This window comes from Solanum dulcamara, chromosome 10 (genome assembly GCF_947179165.1).
Source record: "Solanum dulcamara chromosome 10, daSolDulc1.2, whole genome shotgun sequence".
NCBI lineage: Eukaryota > Viridiplantae > Streptophyta > Magnoliopsida > Solanales > Solanaceae > Solanum > Solanum dulcamara.
The window spans coordinates 66,524,502-66,551,190 of record NC_077246.1 but is presented as its reverse complement, the minus strand read 5'-3'; the positions used below and the strand labels follow the sequence as shown (position 1 = coordinate 66,551,190).

General features: G+C 34.7%; 1 protein-coding gene across 1 annotated transcript; it reads right to left on the bottom strand.

Moving 5' to 3' along the window:
- Positions 1-3,761: 3,761 nt before the first annotated feature.
- LOC129870359 (kirola-like) lies at positions 3,762-7,669 on the bottom strand. Its single transcript, XM_055945117.1, has 3 exons — positions 7,379-7,669; positions 5,295-5,732; positions 3,762-4,360 (listed from the first exon to the last, which is right to left on the bottom strand). The coding sequence occupies exons 1-3, from the start codon at positions 7,563-7,565 to the stop codon at positions 4,095-4,097; spliced, it is 891 nt and encodes a 296-aa protein (XP_055801092.1). The 5' UTR covers positions 7,566-7,669; the 3' UTR covers positions 3,762-4,094.
- Positions 7,670-26,689: the final 19,020 nt, after the last annotated feature.

Below are 26,689 nucleotides of genomic sequence, written 5' to 3'. Positions count from 1 at the left end.
TTACAACCCGACATAAGCTCTTGGTGATGGATTTAGGGATCAAGATGACGAGAAAGAAGAGGGTCGGGGATGACCGACCTAGGATCAGATGGGGGAGTTTAACCACTGCTAGTACCCTAGAGATGAGAGAGAAACTAAAGGATATGGGGTCCTGGGATAGTAGTGGAGATACGAACAGTATGTGGAATAGGACGGCTAGTTGAATTAGGGTTGTAGCAAAGGACGTGTTGGGAGTCTCGATGGGCACTCGTAGTCGGCATCGAGGGGACTGGTGGTGGAATAGAGAAGTGCAAGGGAAGGTGGAATCAAAGAAGATGGTGTATGCGAAGTTGATAGAAAGCAAGGATGAGGTGGAGAAGTGGACGAATAGGAAACTTTATAATATAGCGAGGAAGGAGGCGAAGTCGGCGGTTTTGACGGCAAAAACGGCAGCTTTTAGTGCCTTTATGCTGAACTAGAAGAGAAAGGCGGGATAGGAAATTGTTTAGGCTAGCCAGGGCGCAGGAGAGAAGGGCACGCGATGTGAATCAAGTGAAGTGCATTAAGGACAAGCATGGAAACGTATTGGTATAGGAGACCCTCATTAAACAGAGATGACAGTCATACTTCCATAAACTCTTGAATGAAGAAGGGGACAGAGAGATTGTGTTGGGAGATATGAAACAAATAGGAAGGCGTAACGATTTTGGGTATTGCAGGAGTATTACGGTCGAGAAGTTTAAAGGTGTTATTCGTAGGATGCGCTGGGGAAGAGCGACCAGACCTGACAAGATTCTTGGGAAATTTTGGAAGACCACAAGCTCGATAGATTTGGAGTGGCTGACTAGGTTATTTAATGTCATCTTTGAGACAGCAATAATGCCCGAAGAATGAAGGTCGAACGTAATGATACCTCTATACAAAAACAAGGAGGATATCCAGAGCTGCAACAACTATAGAGGTATCAAGCTTCTAAGCAATACTATGAAAGTGTGGGAAAGAGTGATGGAGCTGAGGGTAAGGAGAGACGTGTCTATTTCAAAGAACCAGTTCGAATTTATGCCGGGACGTTCAACTACAGAAGCCATCCATCTAATGAGGACACTAGTGGAGCAGTATAGGGAGAGAAAAAAGGGACTTACAAATAGTATTCATCGACCTAGAAAAGGCTTACAATAAAGTTCCACGAGAGATACTATGGAGATATTTGGAGGCTAAAGATGTACTTGTGGAGTACATTAGGGTGATCGAGAACATGTATGAAGGTGACAAAATCAAGATAAGGACAGTAGGAGGGAACTTAGAGCACTTTCCAGTTGTGATGGGGTTGCATCAAGGATCAGCTCTTAGTCTATTTTTATTTGCCTTGGTGATGAATGGATTGATGCGACAAATTCAAGGTGAGGTGCCATGGTGTATGCTTTTAGCAGAAGACATAGTCCTGATCGATGAGACTCGTAGCAGAGTTAACGCTAAGCTGGAGGATTGGATATATACCTTAGAGTTTAAAGGGTTTAAGTTGAGTAGGACCAAGACAGAGTATTTAGAGTGCAAGTTCAGTGAGACCTCAGGAGGTTGGCGCAGAAATTAGGCTTGGTGACCAGGCCATCCAAAAGAAAAGTAGTTTCAAGTACCTTGGGTCTATCATGTAAAGCAGTGGGGAGATTGACGATGATGTCACACATCGTATTGGGGTAGGGTAGATGAATTGGAGGCTCGCTTCCGGTGTGCTATGTGACAATAAAATGCCACCACAACTTAAGGGAAGTTCTACAAAGTTGTGGTTAGACCAGCTATGTTATATGGGCAGAGTGTTGGCCAGTTAAGGTCTCTCACGTTCAAAAGATAAAAGTTGCCGAGATAAGAATGTTGAGATGAATGTGTGGGCATACCAAGAGCGGCAGGATTAGAAATGAGGCTATTCGGGACAAGGTAGGAGTGGCCTCGGTGGAAGACAAGATGCGAGAAATGCGACTGAAATGGTTTGGGCATGTGAAGAAGAGAAACACAGATGACCCAGTGTGGAGGTATGAGAGGTTGGCCATGGATGATTTTAGAAGAGGTAGGGGTAGGTCAAAAAAATATTTGGGAGAGGTGATTAGACAGGACATGGCGCAGTTACAACTTACCGAGGACATGATCTTAGATAGGAGGGTGTGGAGGACCCACATTAAGGTAGAAAGCTAGTACATAGTCTCGTTATTCTTCCTTATTAGTAGGCGCATTAGCACACTATAATTTTTGTACCCTGATTTCTGTTATTATCTATTACTTTCTGTACTTTGATTACTCTATTTTTTTCTGTGTCGCTTTCGTTATTTGGTTTTCTATATTGCTTTGAATTTCTTAGCCTTATCTGACCTCTTTTTATGCTTTTATTGAGCCGGAGGTCTTTCGAAAACAGTCATCAGATATAAAGGCCCGCAAACAATGATAGAGGTACCTAAATCAATTTGATTATTACTCTTATGTTTATCTGAATTGAATTATATATGTAATTATTAAGAGCCCATTTGGATGTGCTTTAAGTTGGTCAAACCAACTTATAAGTCCATTTTTAGCTTTTGGACGTGTTTGACTAATGCTAATTTTAAGTCATAAAGTTCTTAAAGTCAGTCAAAAATAAAAAATTAGGATTTCTAACTTTTTTCTTCTAAGTGCTTAAAGTCATTTTGTTTGACCATATAAATTACTTTTATATCCCTTATATTTTAACTAAATTTCCAAACTACCTTTTTTATTCTTTTAACCCTAAAATTCAAACACGTATTTTCACCATAAGCATTTTTATCCAAACACTCAACTGCTTATTTATAAAAATAACTTTCAGCACTTCAAAGTTCTAAAATCACTTCATACATAAAAATTACTTTTTTAATTCCATCCAAACGGGCTCTAAATCTGGTCTACACCTCTTAGCTAGGCACCAAAAATTGTTAGATACTTCAAATCTGTTGACAGGATTGGGATCATGATATGATTATGGTTGAGAAATATTTTAGTTACAGAAAGAAAGGAAAAAAAGGTCTTTCGATTTTTGAAAAAACAACATTTATCGTCACCGTTGAGGGATGCGAGTGGTGAGTAGTTATGATTCCTTTATTTTTAATTAAAGATTGCGAATTTTAAGATTGAATAAGGAAAAAGTCTTAATAAAAAGTGTTTTCTTCATTTTAATAGATCGTACGCGACGTGAATTTAGATTAATTGAAGTTTTAATATAAATAATGTATCCAATGTAATTTGGAGTCTGGTGATATGGTATGTTCGTAGATTTTACTCTTATCCTTAGTCTGTCATTTAACTCGCTACTTTGTCAACTAAATTCAGATAACTAAGTGAAGTTTTAATACTAATAATAGATTCAATATAATTTCATAAATGAAATCAAGAGATATGGTGTGTTCTTAGATTTTACTCTTATCCTTACCTTATATGAAGGTAGAGAGATTGTGAGATTGTTTAATTTCGATAAATTATTAGCTCAATTAAAATATATCAAAATCAAGTATAGAAAAGAAATACAGTAGCAACATCTAAGAATACAAAATTGAAGAAAAGAAAATAATAATAAAATCGAAGACAAAAATAGTAGAAGAATATCCAAATTATCGACATATGGAGTGAAAAATAAAAAAAAATATTGTTGTTTCTGTTTGGGAGAATAATTCTTCCACACAACTCCAAACTCTTTTTGAACAATAACCAATTCTATGGCTCCCACTAAAGCTTATAATCCAATAATACCAATCAGTAGAAATTTCCCACACAATGGAAAAATTGTAAAAGCATCAAGCACAGCTTTAATATTTTCAACAGAAATATACAAACTGTTTTTCAATTGCACAACGGAATTAGAAATTACATCTTCACTCATTTCCCCTTTTATATTTTTATTCTTGTTACATATAGTAGACACTTCAAAGCACACTCATTAATAACACCACACGTTATTACAGAACTTGTGACAACATCTTAATTCCAAACATTTGCTAGACATTGCTCATACCTTTTTAAAATATTGTCACACATGGGATAATATATATCCGACGATATCTTCAAAGAGTTCGAACAACATAGACATACATAATATAATATATAGTAATATTTATGTATCAGTTGAGATGGTGAGTCTCAATATCTTTGGTGACATTGAGGCAGAAGTCCATTAAAGTATGTGGATCTGGCACATTTGCATTCTTCTTTTCATATTCCAAGATCCAAGTAACTAAGTTGTCTTCACCTTTTGTTTCAACATGAACAACGAAGTAAAATGAATTATAAACCTCCAATATATCTCCTCCAATCACTTTGAATTTAACCAACTTCTTTTCTTCATCTATTTCTTCAATTACTTCCTTTGCCACCTTCTCTTTCCCATCTACAAACAAAGATATATAGTCAAATTAATACTATTAATTCCTTTTGTCAATGCAAGTATTGGATTGAATCTGAACGAATTAAAACGATGAGTTAATAAACACATGAAAGCATAACTCATTAAAAATTTGATTTGGTTAATAGATCGAATGGGTCAATTTGAGCTAAACAATGTGTCACAATCCCATCTATCTAACTCAAAATCATTTCTTATTTCTTTATTATTTAATTACCTAATAAAACTAACCAAAGTTTTATCCTTCATTTAATTATCATGTCTATATCTAACCAATTGTCGCAATCCAATCTGTGTAACTCAAAATCATTTTTACTTGTTTATTATTTAATTACCTAATCAAACTAACCAAAGTTTTATCCTTCATTTAATTATCAGGTCTATATCTAATCAATCAAATGCAAAAACTTCTATATTTTTATATGTGACTATAAATTTGGACATGTCTAAGCTTTCATAATAATGGATTATGACATATTGTTTAATTACAGACAATAATGTACTGAGTATTGGGACAATTAACTTAGACATAAAACTTTTACTCTCCTATCTCAATTTTTTTCGTTCATTCAGAAAAGAATGTCATATTTTACATTTGAAACACATTAACTTTCAAATTTTCAATTTATTCTCACTGAGATATTTTATACTCATACAAATGTTTAAAATTTATTGTAAATCACAAATTTCAAAAGTCTTTTTTCTTTCTTAAATTTCATGTCCAATCAAACGGTGTCACATAAATTGAGACGAAAAAAATAACTGAAAACTTAAAATGCATATGATAGATCTCAGACTCAAAACTTCGAAAACATTTTCCCTTGGATCATATGCATCACAAATCTAGATTAATCGAGTCAATGAGTATCGAATACCAAATAATTGAAAGAAAGAAAAAAAGAGTAGGATGTAGGCTTACCATGGGTGAAGTTCCAAAAGATAACAGAGCCAACAGTGCCCCATTCACCTTCATGAATGTCTACATTTTGTATTTTATCAGGTGACATACTAGAAATATGATGTGGTCTGTACCTAAATATTTCATGAAACACATCACCATCAGACTTAATATTTATTTCAGAAACTAAATTCCCTGTTAGGTGATGAGTCTCAATATCTTTTGTAACATGAAGACAAAATTCCATTAATGTATGTGGATCTGGTACATCTGGATTCAACTTCTCATATTCCAAAATCCAGGTAACTAAATTGTCTTCACCCTTTGTTTCAACATGAACAGTAAGGTAAAATGATTTGTAAGCTTCCAATATATCTCCACCAATTACTTTGAATTTGACAAGCTTCTTTTCTTCATCTATTTCTTCAATTACTTCCTTTGCAACCTTTTCTTTTCCATCTGTAATATACACAAACTCAATTAGCATTGTTTTGCTCAATTGTCCTATTTGTTTAACATTTGCATCATTACATGTAATCAGAGGTGAATCTAGAAGGAATTTTGTGTGTTTGACAAAACATACACTGCTATCAACAAATGAATTAAAAGTGTATAAGAAATTATACTTATTGACTCTCTAATTAAATTTTGAATTCGCCTGCGTATATTATAATTTACACAATTTTTAACATGTAAAAAATACTTCCTTCGATCAAATAGAGTATCATTTTACCCAAATCAATTTGGTTCAAATTAAATAAGTGTAGCTAAACCAAGAAAACATTACTGATTCTGTTTTAATATAATTTATTTGTCTTACTTTTCTTTTTAATCTATTTAAAAAAATTATTTCCTTTTTAACAATTCTTTAATTTTAAAGATGTTTAAGACCTACAAGATAACATTCTACATATTTTTAATTTAATACTACAAAATTGTAAAAATTCTTCACTTTTTAAAACTCGAATCAAATCAAAACCACACAACCATATTAAAAGGAAGGGAGTAAGAGCCCGTTTGGATGGACTTTAAGTTGGTCAAAATCAACTTAAAGCCTCTGTTTAGCTTTTGGACGTGTTTGCTTAATGCTAACTTTAAGCCATAAAGTTCTTAAAGTTAGTCAAAAATGAAAAGTTATGATTCCTAACTTTTTTTTCTAAGTGCTTAAAGTCATTTTCTTTGACCATGAAAATTACTTTTATATCCCTTATATTTTAACTAAATTCCCAAACTATCCTTTTTATTCTTTTAACCCTAAAATTCACATAATTTTCCTCATTTAAACACTTTTATCCAAACACTCAACTGCTTATTTATAAAAATAACTTTCAGCACTTCAAAATTCTAAAAACACTTCATACATAAAAAATATTTTTTTAAACACATCCAAACGGGCTCTAATTCTTCTTCAAGTCAACCCTTTATCCAATAAATGATGTAAAAGTCTACAGGAGAGATAAAAAGTAATTTGAGCAAAGATAAAAGGTAATTTATTCAAATAATCATTGTGATCATAGGCGAATGCAACATTGTGGCATCAGATCTATCTAAGTCTAGTACTTTCAATGTAGATCATAAATTACTTATATATTTTTTATTAAATTTGTAATAAAAATAATAGATTTGAATCTATAATTTAAAAATACAAGAAGTACATTTAAGATTAAAATATTTATCATTTAAATTTATATATATTTAAATTTTAAATTTATTTCTATCAACACTAATAAATAATTTTCTTAATGAATGTATCAAAAACCTTAAAATGATACTTATTTTAGACTATAGAGAGTACCATAAAACGGAGGCTAACAATATAACAAAGGGGCAGATCTAGCTCTTACCGTATATATGGGTTCATTGAACTTGGTGACTTTCTTATTTTTATTTGTTAAATAGATTTTGAATCTAATTCAATCTCGAAAATTATCTCTTTTCAAAATAAAAAATTCACAAAATATTTATAAATAGACGATTATGAACCTAGTTATTATTTTACATTAACTTAAAATCAATATAGAACTTCATAAACTTCAAAAATTGAATCTATATTCTTCGATCATTATAACAATGAGTTAGAGTGTTATTCAAGAATGGTGACTTACCATGTGTGAAGTTCCAAAAAATGACAGAGCCAACGGTACCCCATTCACCTTCATGAATGTCCACATTTTGTACTTTATCAGAACTCATAGTTGAGATATGATGTGGTCTTTCCCTAAAAATCTCATGAAACACATCTCCATCACACTTTATGTTTATCTCTGAAACCAATTTTCCTTCAAGACTCATTTTTCCCCTCTCTCTCTCTCTGATGATGATATGTTACAAAGTTGTATTTAAGTAGTGTGTGTGGTTCATCATTAACATCAGTCTCTATGCCCTTTTATAGTTGGCCAATATGTTTACACTGTAAATTATAGTTGCTCCGTTTAAAAAAGAATGAATTCCTTTCTTTTTTAATCTGTTTCAAAAAAAATGTTTTTTTTTTTTGGGTAAAACTTTAATTTTAATTTTTCATGTGTTATATTTAAGGTTACAAGATTAAATGATATTTTGGTATATTTGACATAACTTTAATTTAGAAACACAAGATGAAAAAGTTTCTTTATTTTCTAAAAGAAACTCTGTGTCAAATCAAATAACTCATTCTTTTATAAACTGAGGGAGTATATATATGCTTCTTAGAATATAAATATAATAACAACAATGAAAATTTTTAGTAGTTAAGTTAATTGATTATCTAAACTTCTGACAAGGGTTCGATTTTCCACTCTGTTATGTCCTTCCCCATTTCCCCTTTTTCTTTCCCCAATTTTTTTTTTTAAGAAAAAAATAAATCTCAATTAAAGTAAAACATATCAAAATTAATTTTAAAAAATATATATATTAATGAACAAATCATGTAAAAAATAATAAAGAAAACACACAAACCATATTATATATGTATATAATATGTTACATGGTCGTCGATACAAAAACGGATCTTCGTCTACATCTAGCCCAACTCCCAAGCAATTAAAAAGATATTTCACATAATTGAAAATAAATGATATTTCACATAATTAAAAAGACATAAATGATATTTTTTTAATTTTATATTTATTTAAAAGAGAATTTTACATAATTAAGAAATTATTAAATGATACATCTTTTTTAAGGTACTTATTAAGAATAAATTAGTAAAAATATATTTTATTTTTTTAAAATGAGTAATTTTCTTTAAAGTGTGTTTAAGCTAAAAACATAATTTATTTAACAATAAAGAGAGTACAGTATATATTAGAGCTAGTAAAACGGATCATGTTTTTCAGTTTTTATTGGGATTGACCCATATTATATCGTAGTATAACTTATGAAGTAAGAAATAGTTTTTAGGCATATGTTTTTGAAATGATATTAAAAATTGAGGACAAAAATTAATTAGAGTATTTTATTTGTATGAATAATTTTGATAATAACAACAAAAATACAATCTATATAATTGAAAATACAAATAATAATTCTTTTCTTTAAAATATCTATTCAACGTATGTAATATAAAAAATAATTATAAAAAATAAAAATATGGACTCTTCGTTTATATGTAGTATATATTTAGCCAAAATATATTGAGTGGACATGGAATGACTAGCATAGATCACCTATATTTGTATGTGTGGTCCGTGACAGCATTCCCACATTTATTATCACTTTTAATACTAATTAATTTTCTATCATTTTACATTTCGTACTTCGCTATATATAATATTATTTAATATATACTCACAAATTACACCATTATATTATATTAAGCCTATAACATTTCTGTGAGTTGTGAACTTTGATTTATTTACGTATTACATTAAATAATCATTTTTGTCAAATATGTTTGAGAAGTGATCTTTCAAAATAATGTATTGAGTCGTCTACTGATTAGTTAATAGGATTTCAATGATAACATTAAATGATTCTTTTTTAAAATACTTATCACTTTTTTCTCTCCGTATATTTTTATTTGTATATTTTAAACTTTACATATTTTCTTAAAAAATGTAACTCGTAAAGTTGGTGTCACGTGACCAGGAGTTCGCGGATTTAAGCTTTGGAAACAATCCTTGGCAGAAATGAAAGATAAAGTTGCGTACAATAGATCTTTGTGGTCAGACCCTTCCTCGAATCATGCGCATAACGGGAGCTTTAGTACACTAGGCTGCCCTTTATTTTAAACTTTACCTATTTTCTTATAAAAACTAATATATAAATATTTTATCATAATATTTATATTAATTGATGTAAGTTTAAGTTTTCGGGAGCAATAATGATATGATGATTCCTAGGAAGATGCTTTCGGAGAAGCCACGTGCACAGGGCGGACATAATACGATATGATATTATATTAAATATTTTGGCAGTAATAATTTTAATTTTTAAAAATATAAAATTGTTACAATATAAAATTTATTTGGTACGATTGAGAAATTTTGAATTTAAATTTAATTTTTTTGTATAATAACTGGATAATTATAGTCTATTTGATTTTAATTTAATCTCTGCTTTTTTAAAAAAAACGCCTCCAATTTTTCATAATAACACCTATGTAAGAATATTCTAAAGAAAGTAGAAATAATTTTCTTCATTAATCGACTACACAAAAAAAAAATCAAAATTGAAAGTTTTATTTTAATAGTTTTTATATAGTAAATTGATAATCATAATTTATTTAACTAATATAACTATTATAACTATATTAACTAATTAATTAATATATATATTTTTATTTCCCATAATTCTCCCATTTAAATATTATGCCACATGATTCACGGGCATTGTTTGTCCATCACAATCATTGATTTGCATTTTATTCTGGCATTAGTTGGAGTTGTAAATGAATTTAAAGAGTTCATTTAATTGTTTCAAACTTGATTATGGAAAAATAATAGAACAATTGTAACACCCTCTAAAAACGTTGTATGTGGTTTTTCAATTCTCGACGAAAATGATATTGCTTCTGTATTTTGGGCATAACTTTTCATAGAATAGTTCAAATTAGGAGATTCAAATTTTTGAATAACCCCAACGGCATTAACTACAACTTTTATGAGACCATATCTTAAGATTCGTAGGATACATAGGTCAAATAAATTAATTTTTGCAAGACATGGTGCTGTGATGACATGGAGTATTTGTAGAAGAAAAATCATATCTCATGGCAAGATGCTCCAAATCGGTTGATTCTTAAACGACACGAAAGTATACTTCTAGATATACAAATCATATGAAGACACCAAATCCTAATTAGGAAGTTATCTTGTTCAAACGCAACTCCGAAAAAGAGTATTCCTTTAAAAGAAAGTTTATCTCACCAACCATGGAAAGATCTAGATCCATCTGACATCACCCGTGACATCGGTAGTCCTCCATTTGACATCATCCAAGAGATCATCCTTTGTAATTATTTTTATTTATTGTTAGGTCCCTCCTCCACACATATAAATACTCACCTTATTTCCTCATTTTATTCATCAACTTTCTCAAGCAACTCTTCTCTATGTAAACTTTTTTACTCATTCTCAAATATATTTTTAGTTTTTAGTAGTGTAGAAATATTATTTCGGTGATTCTTATACTTCGGATAGTACACAAAACGCTTAGGCGAGGAGAAAAAGCTAGGGGTTCAAGAGTGGTCATTGAGTTCTTCAATTCATAGTAAATCTTCGAATTCCAAGTATGTAAGGCTATTCATAGCATTTGATTGAGTTCGTTCATGCGCCCAATATTTAAATGTAACACCCCTCAAAAAAAATTTCCTAAGATTCGTACCTTCCTTGTACACGTGTAGGGTCAATCGTATTTATTTCAAAGTATGTGCTTGAGTTAAGATGAGTCCCTGAGTAATTGAAGAGAGTTAGAGGTGACGTAGGGTCACAGAGGACCCCTAGGACCGAGTTAAGTCCAAAAAGGTTCGTCGTGGCTAAGTTAGGATGAGTTCGTGTATGGGGTCGACTTCTAATGACCCTATCTTTTGAAAGACGGCAATTTGGGGGGCCCACGACCCATCAAATTAAAGGTCATCGAGCATTCTTTCCAATGCCACCAAGAATGTAATTTTTGGAGTTCAGAGTCGAAAGATATGACGTTCCTAAGACGAACTAGCACAACAGAGATTTTCAGGCCTGGGTTGAAATTGCTCGAAAACTGGGCTTGGCACCGCAGTGGCGTGACACGCCACTATCGCACCAGGAACAACCCTTAGTAGTTTGGCCCCTGGTGCGGCGCGCCACTATGAGGTGTGCAGGGTTTTCAAGTCAATTTCTAGAACCCAGAAAGATTTGTCCTTGGAGGTGTGTTATTAATATGCTTTGTTGATGGAGGTCCTAAAATCTTCATGTTAGTATGAGTTGATGGAGGTGATTTGTTAATATGCTTTGTTGATTCCTTTAACCATGTGATTATGTTGAATAAGTCAATTTTCCTTAAATGTGTTATTTCACTCGAATTGTTGGTTTAAAACCTTAGAGTTGTGATGAGTCCTAAGGATGTGATAAGTGAGGAAGGAAATGGGTTGTTATGTTGCGAGATGTTATAAATGCTTATCTATGTAGACTTGATTGGGTTGATTGGAGGGTATAATTGATGAGTGGACAAGGTCTTAAATGAGACTTGCCATTATGACTTGATTGAGTTGAGATGAGAATAGAGTTGATGAGTTGGCAAGGTCCTAATGAAACTAGCCGTGAGGGATTGTTTGAGATTATTGGATGGAGTCTTATGAGCCTAGAGTCATGGGAGGAGTATCGAGCACCGAGGCAGGCGAGAGTATGGTCTGTACTCGAACCCAGTAACTACGCCGCCAATATAGGTAGGGATGGAACCGTTAAAGTCGGATGCTTCCCGTGGGATCGAACCGTTTAAGTCGGATGTTTCCCATTTTATTGTCCTGAAATGATAGGACTTGACTAATCGATGGAATCCATGATTAGGGAGGCGTTCATGCCCTGACAAGGTATGGACGGACGTGGCAACAACGTCTGATTGTTGTACTATCACTGGCTCATAAGTGATGGTTGTCGGATAAGAGAAACTCCCATTTAGGTTTTGATAGTACTCCGAGTCAGTTGAGTTGGGTGGCATGAGATTTGGTCAAGTCTAAATCATTCCTTGTTAGATTTAGGACCCTTGAGTGAGTTGTTATGTATATATATGAGTGAGATCCTGAGTTGATATTGATGTTTTCTTGATGTTTGTTTCATCCAGCCATTTTACATACTCGTACATTCCATGTACTGACGCCATTTAGCCTGCATCGTTTCATGATGAAGGGACAGGTACCAGAGATCATCAACCAGCGTTTCGTTGAAGATCCACATACACTCTCAGCTAGTTGGTGAGTCCTCCTAGTTTCTGGAGGATGTTGAGCTTTCTTGTATAGTTTTGTTGTCATTTCCTTTATTTTGGATTATTGGTAGCCATGAGCTTGTCATTGGCACCTTCTAGACTTTGATAGAGGCTTCAAAGACTAGAATGTGGAAAGGTTGGACTGTTATTTTGAGAAGTCGTATTATAATTGTTTTGTTGAGTTGAAAATATTTGGCCTTCGGCCCCCATATTATGAATAGTGTGTCTATGATTGAGTATTCCGTTGAGTGAATGTGATTGAATGATAATGTGACTGAATCAGGTGGTTAGCTTGAAGGCCAAAAATGGTTTTCGAGTGTCGGTCGCGCCTAGGGTACCCTCCTGGGGCGTGACAAACATAGTATCAGAGCACAGAGTTCAAGAGACCTAGGGAGTCTATGAAGCCATGTCTAGTAGAGTCTTGCTTATGGGTGTGTTGTGCACCACACTTATAATCAGGAGGCTATAAGACATTAGGAATTGTTTCACTTCTTTCATACTCTGAATTCGTGGATAGAGTTAAACTCTATAAAACCCTTTTCTAATTCGTGCGTTCATACGTTACAGATAATGCCTCCTAAACGTATGGCTAGCCAAAGAAATATTGATAACGCCGAGATGCCCCAATCGGAGGTACGCCCAGTAAGGGATAGAGGACGACCTGCGAGATATGCGGAGGCACCTCAAGTGCCTGCTACTCTGCCTGCACCCATATCAGAGGCAGAATTCCAAAGGACAATTGCAATGCTCACTCAGTTAGTGACTACCCAAAACGGTAATCAGAGTTTGCCCACTCTTATATCTAGTTCCCAAGAACCGTCTGCTGCCACTAAAATTAGAGACTTCCTTAGAATGAATCCGCCGACATTCACGGGTTCTAAGGTTGATGAAGATCCCCAAAATTTCATTGATGAGATGTGGAAAATTCTGAAAGCTATACATGCTACGGAGATTGAGGGGGTTGAGTTGGTGTCTTATCAACTCAAGAATGTGGCAAACATTTGGTATAACCAATGGGAATAAGGTAGAGGTGAGGATGATGAACCTGCTATGTGGGGTGAATTTGAAGGAGCTTTTCTTGACCATTTCTTTCCCCGCGAATTGAGGGAAGCGAAGGTGGAGTAGTTTGTAAATTTGAAACAAGAAGGAATAAAAGTTAAAGAGTATGGACTGAAGTTCATCCAATTGTCTAGGTATACTCCAGAAATGATTCCAGATATGAGGTCAAAGATGAGGAAGTTCGTCTCCGGATTAGGAAGGCACGTGAAGAAGAAGTGCAAAGCAGCATTGTTGATCTCGGATCTGGATATTTCGAGATTAATGGTGTATGCTCAACAGGTAAAAGATGAGAAAATAAAAGACAGAGAGGAGCATCTGAGCAAGAAGTCAAGATCAGCGGGCCATGAGAATGAACAGAGACAAAACAAGGGCAACATGTCCTTCTTCCAGGAGAGGCCTACCAACTATGCCTCGTCCACAGCAAGTGCACCTATGCCGCAGAACAGGTATGATCGACAGGGACAGAGTCGCCAGAGTTTCATACCCAGGGTTCTTAATCCCAGGCTAGTGTGAGTCAAGGTTCGAGAGGGAAGCCACCATGCGGCAAGTGCCGTAGGCTCCACTTGGGGGAGTGCAGAGCGGGAAGGGTTGGTTGTTATAAATGCGGCCAAATGGATCATTTTCAGAGAGAGTGTCCAATAGGGGGAAACAGAGCCCAGCATTCTACCACCGTACCACCAGCTAGAGGTAATCAGAGGGGCACTACTTCAGGCACCAGCGGAGGTACAAACCGTTTATATGCTATGGGTAGTCGCCAAGATCAAGAGAACTCTCCAAACGTCGTGATGGGTATGATTCGAGTCTCTTCTCTTGATTGCTATGTTTTGATGGATTCGGGTGCCACACTATATTTTGTGACTCCTTACGTGGCTAGTAAATTCAATAAAATTGTTGAACGTCTTCTTGAGCCTTTTCAGTGTAGCTACTCCTGTCGGTGATTATGTCTTAGCTGAGAGAGTCTATAGAGATTGCACTGTGTCAATTCATCATAAGGATACCTTGGCTGACTTGGTTGAGTTGGACATGGTTGATTTCGATGTGATCCTTGGCATGGACTGACTTTATGTCTGTTATGCCTCTATTGATTATAAGACTCGGATCGTTAAGTTCAAATGCCCGAACGAGGCTGTCATAGAGTGGAAGGGGAGTCCTGTTTTGCCTAAGGGTAAGTTTATTTCCTACCTTAGGGCCAGGAAGCTAATCTCAAAGGGGTGCATTTATCACCTTGTTCGAGTGAAAGATGACAATATTGAGCCCCTATCTATTGAGTCAGTCCCGATTGTTAATGAGTTTCCCGACGTCTTTTCCGAAGATCTGCCTGGAGTCCCTCCTAATAGGGAGATCGACTTTGGGATTGATGTTTTTCCTGATACTCAGCCTATCTCAATCCCTTCCTAAATAATGGCTCCAGCTGAGTTGAAGGAGTTGAAGGAGGAGTTGAAGGAGCAGTTGAAGGACTTGTTAGATAAGGGATTCATTAGGCCGAGTGTCTCACTATGGGGTGCTCCGGTCCTATTTGTGCGAAAGAAGGATGGGTCGCTTAGAATGTGTATTGACTACAGGCAGCTGAATAAGGTTACCATAAAGAACAAATACCCTTTCCCCAGAATAGATGACTTATTTGATCAACTTCAGGGTGCCACTTGCTTCTCAAAAATAGACCTGAGATCCGGCTACCACTAGTTGAAAGTAAGGGAGTGCGATATTCCAAAGATATTTTTTCGGACCCGCTATGGCCACTTTAAGTTCTTGGTGATGTCCTTTGGGTTGACTAATGCCCCCGCAGCTTTTATGGATCTCATGAACCGGGTATTTAAACCATATCTTGATATGTTTGTGATTGTATTCATAGATGATATTTTGGTTTACTCCAAAATTGAGGAGGAACATGCCCATCATCTTAGAGTCGTCTTGCAAACTTTGAGGGACCAGGTATTGTATGCAAAGTTCTCCAAATTTGAATTTTGGCTTGCATCAGTGGCCTTCCTAGGCCACATTGTATCTGGAGATGGTATTCAGGTTGACGCTCAGAAGATTGAAGCGGTGAAGAATTGGCCCAGACCCACATCCCCGACGGAGATAAGAAGCTTCTTGGGTTTGGCCAGCTATTATCGAAGGTTTGTAGAGGGATTTTCATCCATATCATCACCATTGACTAAGCTGACCCAAAAGAAGTCTAAGTTCCAATGGTCCGATGCTTGTGAGGAGAATTTCCAGATATTGAAGACCAAGCTAACCACTGCTCCTGTCTTGACTTTGCCCCATGGAACAAAGGGATTTGTGATCTATTGTGATGTATCTAGAGTTGGTTTGGGTTATGTGTTGATGCAGAGGGGGAAGGTAATAGTCTATGCTTTAAGACAACTTAAGATTCATGAGAGGAACTACCCAACTTGTGACCTTGAGCTGGCAGATGTGGTGTTTGCGCTTAAAATTTGGCGCCACTACTTGTATGGGGTGCATGTTGATGTATTCACCGATCACAAGAGCTTACAATATGTCTTTAGCCAGAAGGAACTCAACCTGAGACAATGGAGATGGCTTGAACTACTCAAAGACTATGATATGAGCATCATCTACCATGCAGGTAAAGCTAATGTTGTTGCTGATGCTCTTAGCAGGTTGTCTATGGGTAGCACTGCCCACGTGGAGGAAGAAAAGAGAGAATTGGCGAAGGAAGTACACAGACTAGCACGATTGGGAGTTCTTCTTGAAGAGAACAACGAAGGTGGAGTTACTATTCAGGATGGGTCTACCTCCTCACTTGTGGCAGAGGTAAAGGAGAAACAAGACCAAGATCCTGTCCTTCTCAAATTGAAGGGAGTTGTTCACAAACAAGGGGTAATGGTTTTTACCAAAGGGGGAGATGATGTGTTGAGGTACCAAAATAGGTTGTGTGTACCTGATGTCGATGATGTTCGAGAGAGGATTATGGCCGAAGCACATAGTTCCAGATACTCTATTCATCCGGGCTCCACAAAAATGTATCATGACTTAAGAGAAATCTATTGGTGGAGTGGGATGAAGAGGGATATTGCGGAATTTGTTTCCAAGTGCCCAAATTGCCAACAGGTGAAGGTTGAGCATCAAAGGCCATGCGGGTTAGATCAAAATATAGAAATTCCGAAATGGAAGTGGGAGATGATCAACATGGACTTTATTACAGGTCTACCGAGGTCCCGAAGGCAACATGATTCGATTTGGGTGATTGTGGATAGAATGACGAAATCAGCTCACTTCTTGGCAGTTAAGACTACGGACACCACAGAGGATTATGCAAAATTAAACATATAGGAGATCATCAGATGCGCCACTATTGCACCAGGAACAAGCCTCAGTAGTTTGGCCCCTAGCGCGGCGCGCCACTATGAGGTGTACAGGGTTTTCAAGCCAATTTCCAGAACCCAGAAAGATTTGGCCTTGGCGCTGTAAGGGCGCGACGCTCTACTATCGCGCCAAAAATGTGCCTCAGTAGTTTGGTCCTTGGCGCGACACGCCACTAACTGATGTACAGGTTTTTAGGTGAAATTGGTCTGGCACTGCAATGGCGCGACGCGCCACTATCGCGCCAGGAGCATTTTAGCCTATTTTCAAGACTTTTGAGAAGGGGAAATTTAGGAATTCACCCAAATTATATATGTATCATCCTTGGGCATTTTGGGATCATAGTTTGCAGCCCCACTCTCTCTCTAGAAAAACCCTAGAAACCTCTCTCTCTCTCTCTTCTTCTTCTTTTCTATTTCCAACAAGAATTCTTCCAAGAGCTTCAAGATTCGAGTCCTCCATTCAAGACCCAACAAGGTTTTCTTCAAGTCTTCACTAAGGTATGTAAGGCTACTCAAAACATGGGTTGAGTCCACCCATGTGCCCTACTCTTGCTTTGAGGTTAGATGTCCATGAAAATGGAGTTTCTTGATATGGTTTATGTTTGAATGAGTTTTCTTTCCTATTAATTTGATTCTATATGTGTTGATGTTGTTAAGCTAAGAAGGTCCTAAAATCTTCATATTAGTATGAGTTGATGGAGGTGATTTGTTAATATGCTTTGTTGATTCCTTTAACCATGTGATTATGTTGAATAAGTCAATTTTCCTTAAATGTGTTATTTCACTCGAATTGTTGGTTTAAAACCTTAGAGTTGTGATGAGTCCTAAAGATGTGATAAGTGAGGAGGGAAATGGGTTGTTATGTTGTGAGATATTATAAATGCTTATCTATGTAGACTTGATTGGGTTGATTGGAGGGTAGAATTGATGAGTGGACAAGGTCCTAAATGAGACTTGCCATTATGACTTGATTGAGTTGAGATGAGAATAGAGTTGATGAGTTGGCAAGGTCCTAATGAAACTAGCCGTGAGGGATTGTTTGAGATTATTGGATGGAGTCTTATGAGCCTAGAGTCATGGGAGGAGTATCGAGCACCGAGGCAGGCGAGAGTATGGTCTGTACTCGAACCCAGTAACTACGCCGCCAATATAGGTAGGGATGGAACCGTTAAAGTCGGATGCTTCCCGTGGGATCGAACCGTTTAAGTCGGATGTTTCCCATTTTATTGTCCTGAAATGATAGGACTTGACTAATCGATGGAATCCATGATTAGGGAGGCGTTCATGCCCTGACAAGGTATGGACGGACGTGGCAACAACGTCTGATTGTTGTACTATCACTGGCTCATAAGTGATGGTTGTCGGATAAGAGAAACTCCCATTTAGGTTTTGATAGTACTCCGAGTCAGTTGAGTTGGGTGGCATGAGATTTGGTCAAGTCTAAATCATTCCTTGTTAGATTTAGGACCCTTGAGTGAGTTGTTATGTATATATATGAGTGAGATCCTGAGTTGATATTGATGTTTTCTTGATGTTTGTTTCATCCGGCCATTTTACATACTCGTACATTCCATGTACTGACGCCATTTAGCCTGCATCGTTTCATGATGAAGGGACAGGTACTAGAGATCATCAACCGGCGCTCTATTGAAGATCCACATACACTCTCAGCTAGTTGGTGAGTCCTCCTAGTTTCCGGAGGATGTTGAGCTTTCTTGTATAGTTTTGTTGTCGTTTCCTTTATTTTGGATTATTGGTAGCCATGGGCTTGTCATTGGCACCTTCTAGAATTTGATAGAGGCTTCATAGATTAGAGTGTGGGAAGGTTGGACTGCTATTTTGAGAAGTCGTATTATAATTATTTTGTTGAGTTGAAAATGTTTGGCCTTTGGCCCCCATATTATGAATAGTGTGTCTATGATTGAGTATTCTGTTGAGTGAATGTGATTGAATGATAATGTGACTGAATCAGGTGGTTCGCTTGAAGGCTAGAAATGGTTTTCGAGTGCCAGTTGCGCCTAGGGTACCCTCCGGGGGCATGACATTAAATTCATCATAATTGAGTTATAATTGAGTTTTACCCTAATTCTTGAGTTCTAAATGAATTAATTCTTCTTCTATTGAGTTAGATATATTTATGCATTGAGATTATATTATTTTTATCTCTCATATTATTGGAATTATTGTCCGTGGCTACTTTCTTATGAACCCTAATTGATTTGATGTTCATGAATATTTTTTTATGAATGTTTTGAGTAAAGATGTTGTCTTTTAATATTCATTTACATAAAGAGTGATTTGAATTAATACTATATATGTATTTTATTAAGTTTTGAAAAAGCAAAAAAATTGAGGTTAAATGAATTTGATTCTTTGGGTTAAATGATGTTTTGAAGCATAATGATTTGAGGAAGAAGTAATGATGATGATGATGATGCATTGAGATGAGTTTGATATTTTAAATTAAAGTCTAATAAGACTAGATGATGAGGTTAATATGAGCACATGTTTTGGAGTAGAATTGAACACTGAGTTGGGTAAGAATTTAATTGAATCAAACCCCAGAACTACCACTACTAAAAAAACTGCCAAAAAATGACAGAACAAAAAGCGATGGATTGAGTCGCAAATAAAATGTGACGGAGAAAACGACGCTATCCGTCATTTTTATTTATTTTTTAAAAAAAATTAATAGGAGCGACAGACAGTGACGCCTAGGGCGTCGCTTATTTTGGCAGGTTTTTCCGCTAAAATTAAATATTATTTTTATATAAATATTTTATATATTTTATTAAAAATAATTATTTATAAATTAAATATTATGACTCCGTCCGTCGCTTTTATTTTTTTTTATAGTTTTTTTTAACGTAGCAACGGACTGGGTCGCTAAGTCCGTCACTACTGGTCAAAATTTTTGGTCAACATATTTAAAATAACGATGGATGGTGTCGCTTTGTCCGTCGCTTTTTGTTCAAAATGGCGGTCAAATATTTTTAAAAAAGCGATGGACTTAGAGACGCTATCCGTCGCTTTTTGTTAAATATGTTCAACACAGAACACATTTTTTTCAGTTCTCTCTCTCTCTCTAAACTCTCTCTTCTCTCTTCCTTCTCTCTACAAATCCGTCGCCGCACTGCCTCCCACCGTCGTCCCTCCACCCCCTTCATTGTCCTCCGTCAGTCAACCGCCGCCGCCGCCGTCTTATGGTCCTTTAGGAGTATTATTCATTTTTAAGAGGTTAGGGCCTAAACCTAAAACTAAATTTTAATTTTTTTATTTGTCATTTGTTAATTAGTCGATTACATTTAGTTTGTTGTAGTTCATTTGTATATTGAATTGTAAAATTAGTGAATGTAGTTATAGTTTTGATTTTAGGACTTAATTTAGATTTGGGTAGTTGAATTAGATTGTAAATGTTTTAGTAATTTGTGATGTTAGTTAGTTAATTAGGTGATTACATTTAGTTTGTTGTAGTTCATTTGTATATTGGATTTTGAAATTAGTGAATGTAGTTATAATTTTGATTGTAGGGCTTAAGTTAGATTTGAGCTGTTGAATTAGATTGTAATTTTTTTAGTAATTTGTGATGTTAGTTAGTTAATTAGTTTATGCCATTTAGTTTGTTGTAGTTTATTTGTATATTGGATTGTAAAATTAGTGAATGTTGTTATAGTTTTGATTTTAAGCTTTAAGTTAGATTTGAGTCTTTTGAATTAGATTGTAAATTGGATAGTAATTTGTGATTTAGTAGTTACTTAATTAGTTTATTCCATTTAGTTTGTTGTAGTTTATTTATATATTGGATATTAACTTAGAAAGTTTTGAAGTTTGAAACTTAAAGAAAAATATTGGAACTTAATTAGAGGCTTGAGTTTTAGGACTTTAGAACTTATAATTAGAATAATTTAGATACTTGAAATTTAGGATACTTAAATTTAGAAGTTGAACTTAATTAGAACTTTGAAGTTGAAATTTTTGTTTACTTTAGAAATCTTGTTGAGGTTAAACTTCCTTTTGAACTAATTAAGCTAATGTTGAACTTTAGAATAACTTAGATACATGAATATAGGAAATTTTGAAGTTTGAAACATAGAAAAATATTGGAAATTGGATACTTGAATTATATATAGGACTTTAATTTAGAACTTATAATTAGAATAACTTAGATACTAATTTTGAACTTTAGATTTGTATAATATTTGAAATCTTTAGACTTTAGAATTAATTAAGCTAAGTAGAGTTAGATATTTAAAGTCATGAAGTTGAAGTTTAGAACTTTTGAAGTTAAACTTAGAATTTTTTTAGGTTTGTATAAATTTTGAACTCTTTAAACTTTATAGCTAGTTTGAATAACTTAGATACTTGAGTTTTAGGATATTTTAATTTATAACTTCAACCTGAATGTCATGAGGTTTGAAACTTAATTTTTACTTGAATTAATTATAACTTGAATTAATTAGAAATTGAAATTAATTATAACTTGAATTAATTAGAACATGAAATTAATGATAACTTGAATTAATTAGAATATGAACTTAATTATAACTTGAATTAATTAGAACTTGAACTTAATTATTATATGAATTAATTAATTATAACTTGAATTAATTAGAATATGAACTTAAGTATAACTTGAAATTAATTAGAACTTGAATTAATTAGAACTTGAACTTAATTATAAATTGAATTAATTATTATATGAATTAATTAATTATAACTTGAATTAATTATAACTTGAATTAAGTAGAGCTTGAACTTTATTATTATATGAATTAATTAATTATAACTTGAATTAATGACAGTTGTAGTCCTGATGAATTGTAGTCTTTATGAACTAATTAAACTTGAATATATGTAATTTTGTACATGGATCATCGTTTGTAGATGTATAACATGCATTATGAAGTTGGTGGTGGTTTGGAATCTGAATTTATTGATGGTGTAAGAAGTATTATCGATCATGTCATGACACTTGATGTTTTTAAGTGAAATGGATTGGTTAGGTGTCCTTGTCGTGAATGTAGATGCTTGAAATTTTTTAATCCAGATATAGTTATGGTTCATTTGTATGGTAATAGATTTAAGCCTAGATATTTTGTATGGGTAGATCATAGAGAAATAAATAGATTGAATAATATATTTTATAATCTGCTGTCCGTGGATGAATATAATATGTTTACATCACATGGTCAAATTAGGGTTGAACGTGATAGGGTTCTACTTGATAGAGTTCAACATTATACATTTCAACATGATAGAGTTCATGAAATGGTTAATGATATGTTCGGGGTTTTAGGTGGGATGGAACCCGAACAATATTTTGATAAAACTCCTAATGAAGAAGCAAGACGTTTCTATCAACATTTAGAAGAGGCTAGTCGTCCACTATGTGAAGGGAGTCTGCATTCTGCTTTGTCAGTTGCAGATAGGTTAATGAATATTAAATCAAATTAGAATGTTCCTCATGCGGCTATGGACTCAATGGTTGATCTTTTGGGCGAACTGGTTAATCATGAGTTTAACATACCTAAGAACTTCTATCAGGCAAAAAGATTGGTTTCCAAGTTAGGATTGTCGTATGATAAAATTCATTATTGTGTTAATGACTGTATGTTGTTCTACAAGACTGATAGTGAATTAGAAAATTGTAAGTTTTGTGGACAAGCTCGTTATAAGAGGACTCCTGCTGGAAAGATGGTCCCAATTAAGGCGATGCATTATTTACCTCTTATTCCCAGATTAAAGAGGTTGTATGCATCGATGAGGTCTGCCCCACATATGAAATGGCACCGTGAATATAGAAGGCCATTGGGTGTCTTGTCACATCCATCTGACGGAGAAACATGGAAACATTTTGATAACATGTATCCTAATTTTGCTAGTGAACCAAGAAATGTACGATTGGGGTTGTGTGCAGATGGCTTCACACCATTCTCTAATGCTGCCTCACCTTATTTTTGCTCGCCTGTATTTCTTACCCCGTACAACCTTCCTCCTGAACTGTGCATGACAAGTCCGTACATCTTTCTAAGTTGTGTTATTCCAGGTCCTCGCAATCCTACAAGTTTGATTGATGTCTATCTACAACCATTGATAGATGAGCTTAAACAATAATGGTTTGAAGGAGTAGTGACTTACGATATATCAACTAAGCAGAATTTTGTTATGCGTGCTGTTTTAATGTGGACTATTAATGATTTTCCTGCATACAGAATGTTGTCTGGTGGGATAACTGTTGGCAAGCTTGCTTGTCCTCATTGCATGGAACATAGTAAGGCATTCACCTTAAAGCATGGCAGAAAAAATTCATGATTTGATTGTCATCGTCAGTTCTTACCAATGAACCATGAGTTTAGAAAGATAAAACATGCATTCAAAAATAATATAGTTGAAAATGACCCTCCACCTCCATCACTGACAGAACATCAAATTTGGGAGAGAGTTTCTTAATTGCCTAAAGTTACAGAAACTCCACCATCTAGACTTCCTGGATTTGGTGTTGAACATAATTGGATCAAACAGAGCATATTCTGGGAGTTGCCGTATTGGAAGGATAATCTCCTACGACATAATCTTGATGTGATACATATTGAAAAAAATTATTTGACAATTTGTTTAACACAGTGATGGATGTTAAGGGCAAGACAAAAGACAACACAAGAGCTAAAATGGACTTACAGGAATACTGTAGGAGAAAAGAATTGTGGTTGCAAGAATTACAAAACGGTAAAACTGTCAAGCCTAAAGGCAGTTATTCATTCACATTGATGAAGGTGATAAGGATCCGATATATCCATCGATTTCAATTTTTAATCATTTTGGTCGAGGATCTAAACAGCATGGAAGATGAAGCTTCACTAACATGGAAAGACAATCAGCTGTGACACATGTTCTGCTTAACTATCCAAAAATTCAGTCATATCTTAAGTAAGTGTGAAATTAAATTATCAAATTATATATTAATAAGTGATTACTAACTATCAAAATTGTACATATAACTATCAACACGTTCGTAAGCACATAGAGCAATGAAGCCATATATATGAGGTTTTCCAAATGGCTAAAGAATTATGTAGGTGTAAAAGCTTATATTGAATCAATATGTATAATATTTTCACCTTATAGTAAATTGTATTATTTTTAATCAATTTGTAGGTTTATGATGAATACTCAAGTGTCGAACATTCGCCATTTGTGAGAGAGATCGCACTCAGGCCTGCATCTTATTTTCATACAATGAATAAATATTGTGTGAATGGTTTTAAGTTTCAAACTGAAGAAGTTTTTATGCATAAGAAAACCAATAATAGTGGTGTGTGCATTCAAGGTGATGTCGATGGTAATGGCCAAATTGTAGAATATTATGGTGTCATTCAGGAGATTATTGAAGTAAGATATTCAGGTTGGCTTAAAAAAGATAGTATTGTTTCGGTGTAAGTGGTTTGACCCATCACACAAAGGTACAAGAATGGACCAACAACATAATATAATTGAAGTTAAGCACACTAGACAATACGGAAGTTATGATCTTTTCATCATTATCCAAAATGCTAAGCAAGTCTATTACGCTCCATATCCATTGCGTAAAGATAAGGCTGATTGATAGGTTGTTATTAAGACAAAGCTTGTGGGAAGAATTAAAATTGAGAATGTATTAGATGCGGCGTACCAAAATTATGTTGCACTTGTTCAACGACAAGTTGATGTTGAGTTGGAAACCACACTAAAACATCCTCAACACATAGTAGAAGAGGTTTCCGATGATGAACTTATAATGCCAAATGTTGAGGAAGAAGTAAACGAGGAATATAAATTATTTAAGGGGGATGAATGGATTGACAATGAATATGAAACATCTAAGGAGTACGAATAGAAAGATGACGAAAATAAAACAAGTGAGGAGGAATAGAGTGGTAGATTATCACTAGTATGTAAGTTATTTATTTCTCTAACCCTAAATTTAATCAACTATGTGGTTTTTATATATTGTATTGTTACTTTACATGCAGATGTCATCTAATGATGGTGATAGATTCCGGGATCATCTTGGTGTTAGCTATTCTGGTAGAAGTAAAAAGAAGTCTAGGAGACCTGTTGATCCTGACGATATCCTAGGACATATTTCTTTAGCGTCGGAGATGCAGCACCGCCGAGCTAGTCCTAATACACATATTCATGTTATCATCTTCTTCTACTCCATCTCCCAGATCTCAGTCTCCTCACATATCTAATTTGAAACTTAGAGATTCTAGTGTTTAGACTGACACTCCCACAACATCACCTACACCTTCTTCTACTGCTAGAACAGAGGCATTACATGATGTGTCTGGGTTAGCTCCTGGGTATAGGGACAGACTTGGGGCAGTCATGATTGAGCCTGATTGATCCTCATAATTTTAATGTTTTATTTATTTATTTATTTATTTATTTTTGCTATATTAGTAACTTATTGATGATATAATTACATATTTATTATGTGTCTTGCAGGTGACATCCTTCGAAGAATGCTGCTAGGGATCTTTAGGAGAGTGATAGGAGGCTATATACTGAGCCCTATCACTCTTAGCGGGAGATTTCAAACAGTATTCGCCAGGCAATGTTTAATGAATTCAAGGTATATATATTTTTAAATCTAGTTTTTTAAGTTACGTTTAATATTTTTACTATACTTTACTTAACTAATTATTTCACGTTATTCATTTTTTTAGACTTTATGTACCTGGGAGCCAAGGTACAATATGGTCATTGCGATCACTTTTGAAAGAAAAGCGAGCGCCAGACTGTCTAGCTGGCTAAAGAAAGCTAGGGATGATCGGGCACCTTCGAGTTGGATGCTGCCTCATATATTTAAAGAATTATGCCGGTATTGGGATACCGAAGAATTCAAGGCCTTGTCCGATCAAGGAAAAAAAGCAAGAGTCAGCCTAAAGGATGGCTCGTTGCACACCGGAGGTGAAAAGAGTGTTGGTATGATTCAGAGGGAGATTGTAATGTTTCTAAATTTTAAGTTTAAATTCATTTTCCCAAATAAATTATTTCACAAAATATTATTTCATTAATTATATTTTTATTTATAGGAAAAAGAATTGGGACGCACTCCCTATCGCTATGAAGTCTTTAAAAAGACTTATATGAAGAAAAAGACTAATGAGTCAGATCCAGATGAGTAGATGGAGGAAAGGGCCGAACAAGCCTATGTAAGTTATTTAAGATATATTATAATATATTTTGATTCTAAGTTTTTTTTTTTTTTTATATATATATATATATATATATATATATATAGAGAGAGAGAGAGAGAGAGAGATAGATAGATAGATAGATAGATAGAGAGAGAGAGAGTTTGATTATAACATTTATTTTCTAATATGCAGCAATATTATGAGCGGCACGTACGTGAGATTGGAGATTCGGTTCAGCTAACGCCTGAACAGTCCACTCAAATTTGGACAGAAAAAGTGGTTGGAGGCAGCCACAAGGGCCGAATATATGGAATGGGCTCTAGGAATAATGTACGACGACTCCAATCAGGTTTAGAAGGTATTGGATCGTCGAGTCAACCTGAGGCCATTGACGGGGTTCAGATAGCTGCAATGTCTCAGCAAATTGCAGAACTTACACGCACATTGACAGAATCAGAGAAAAGAAGTATCG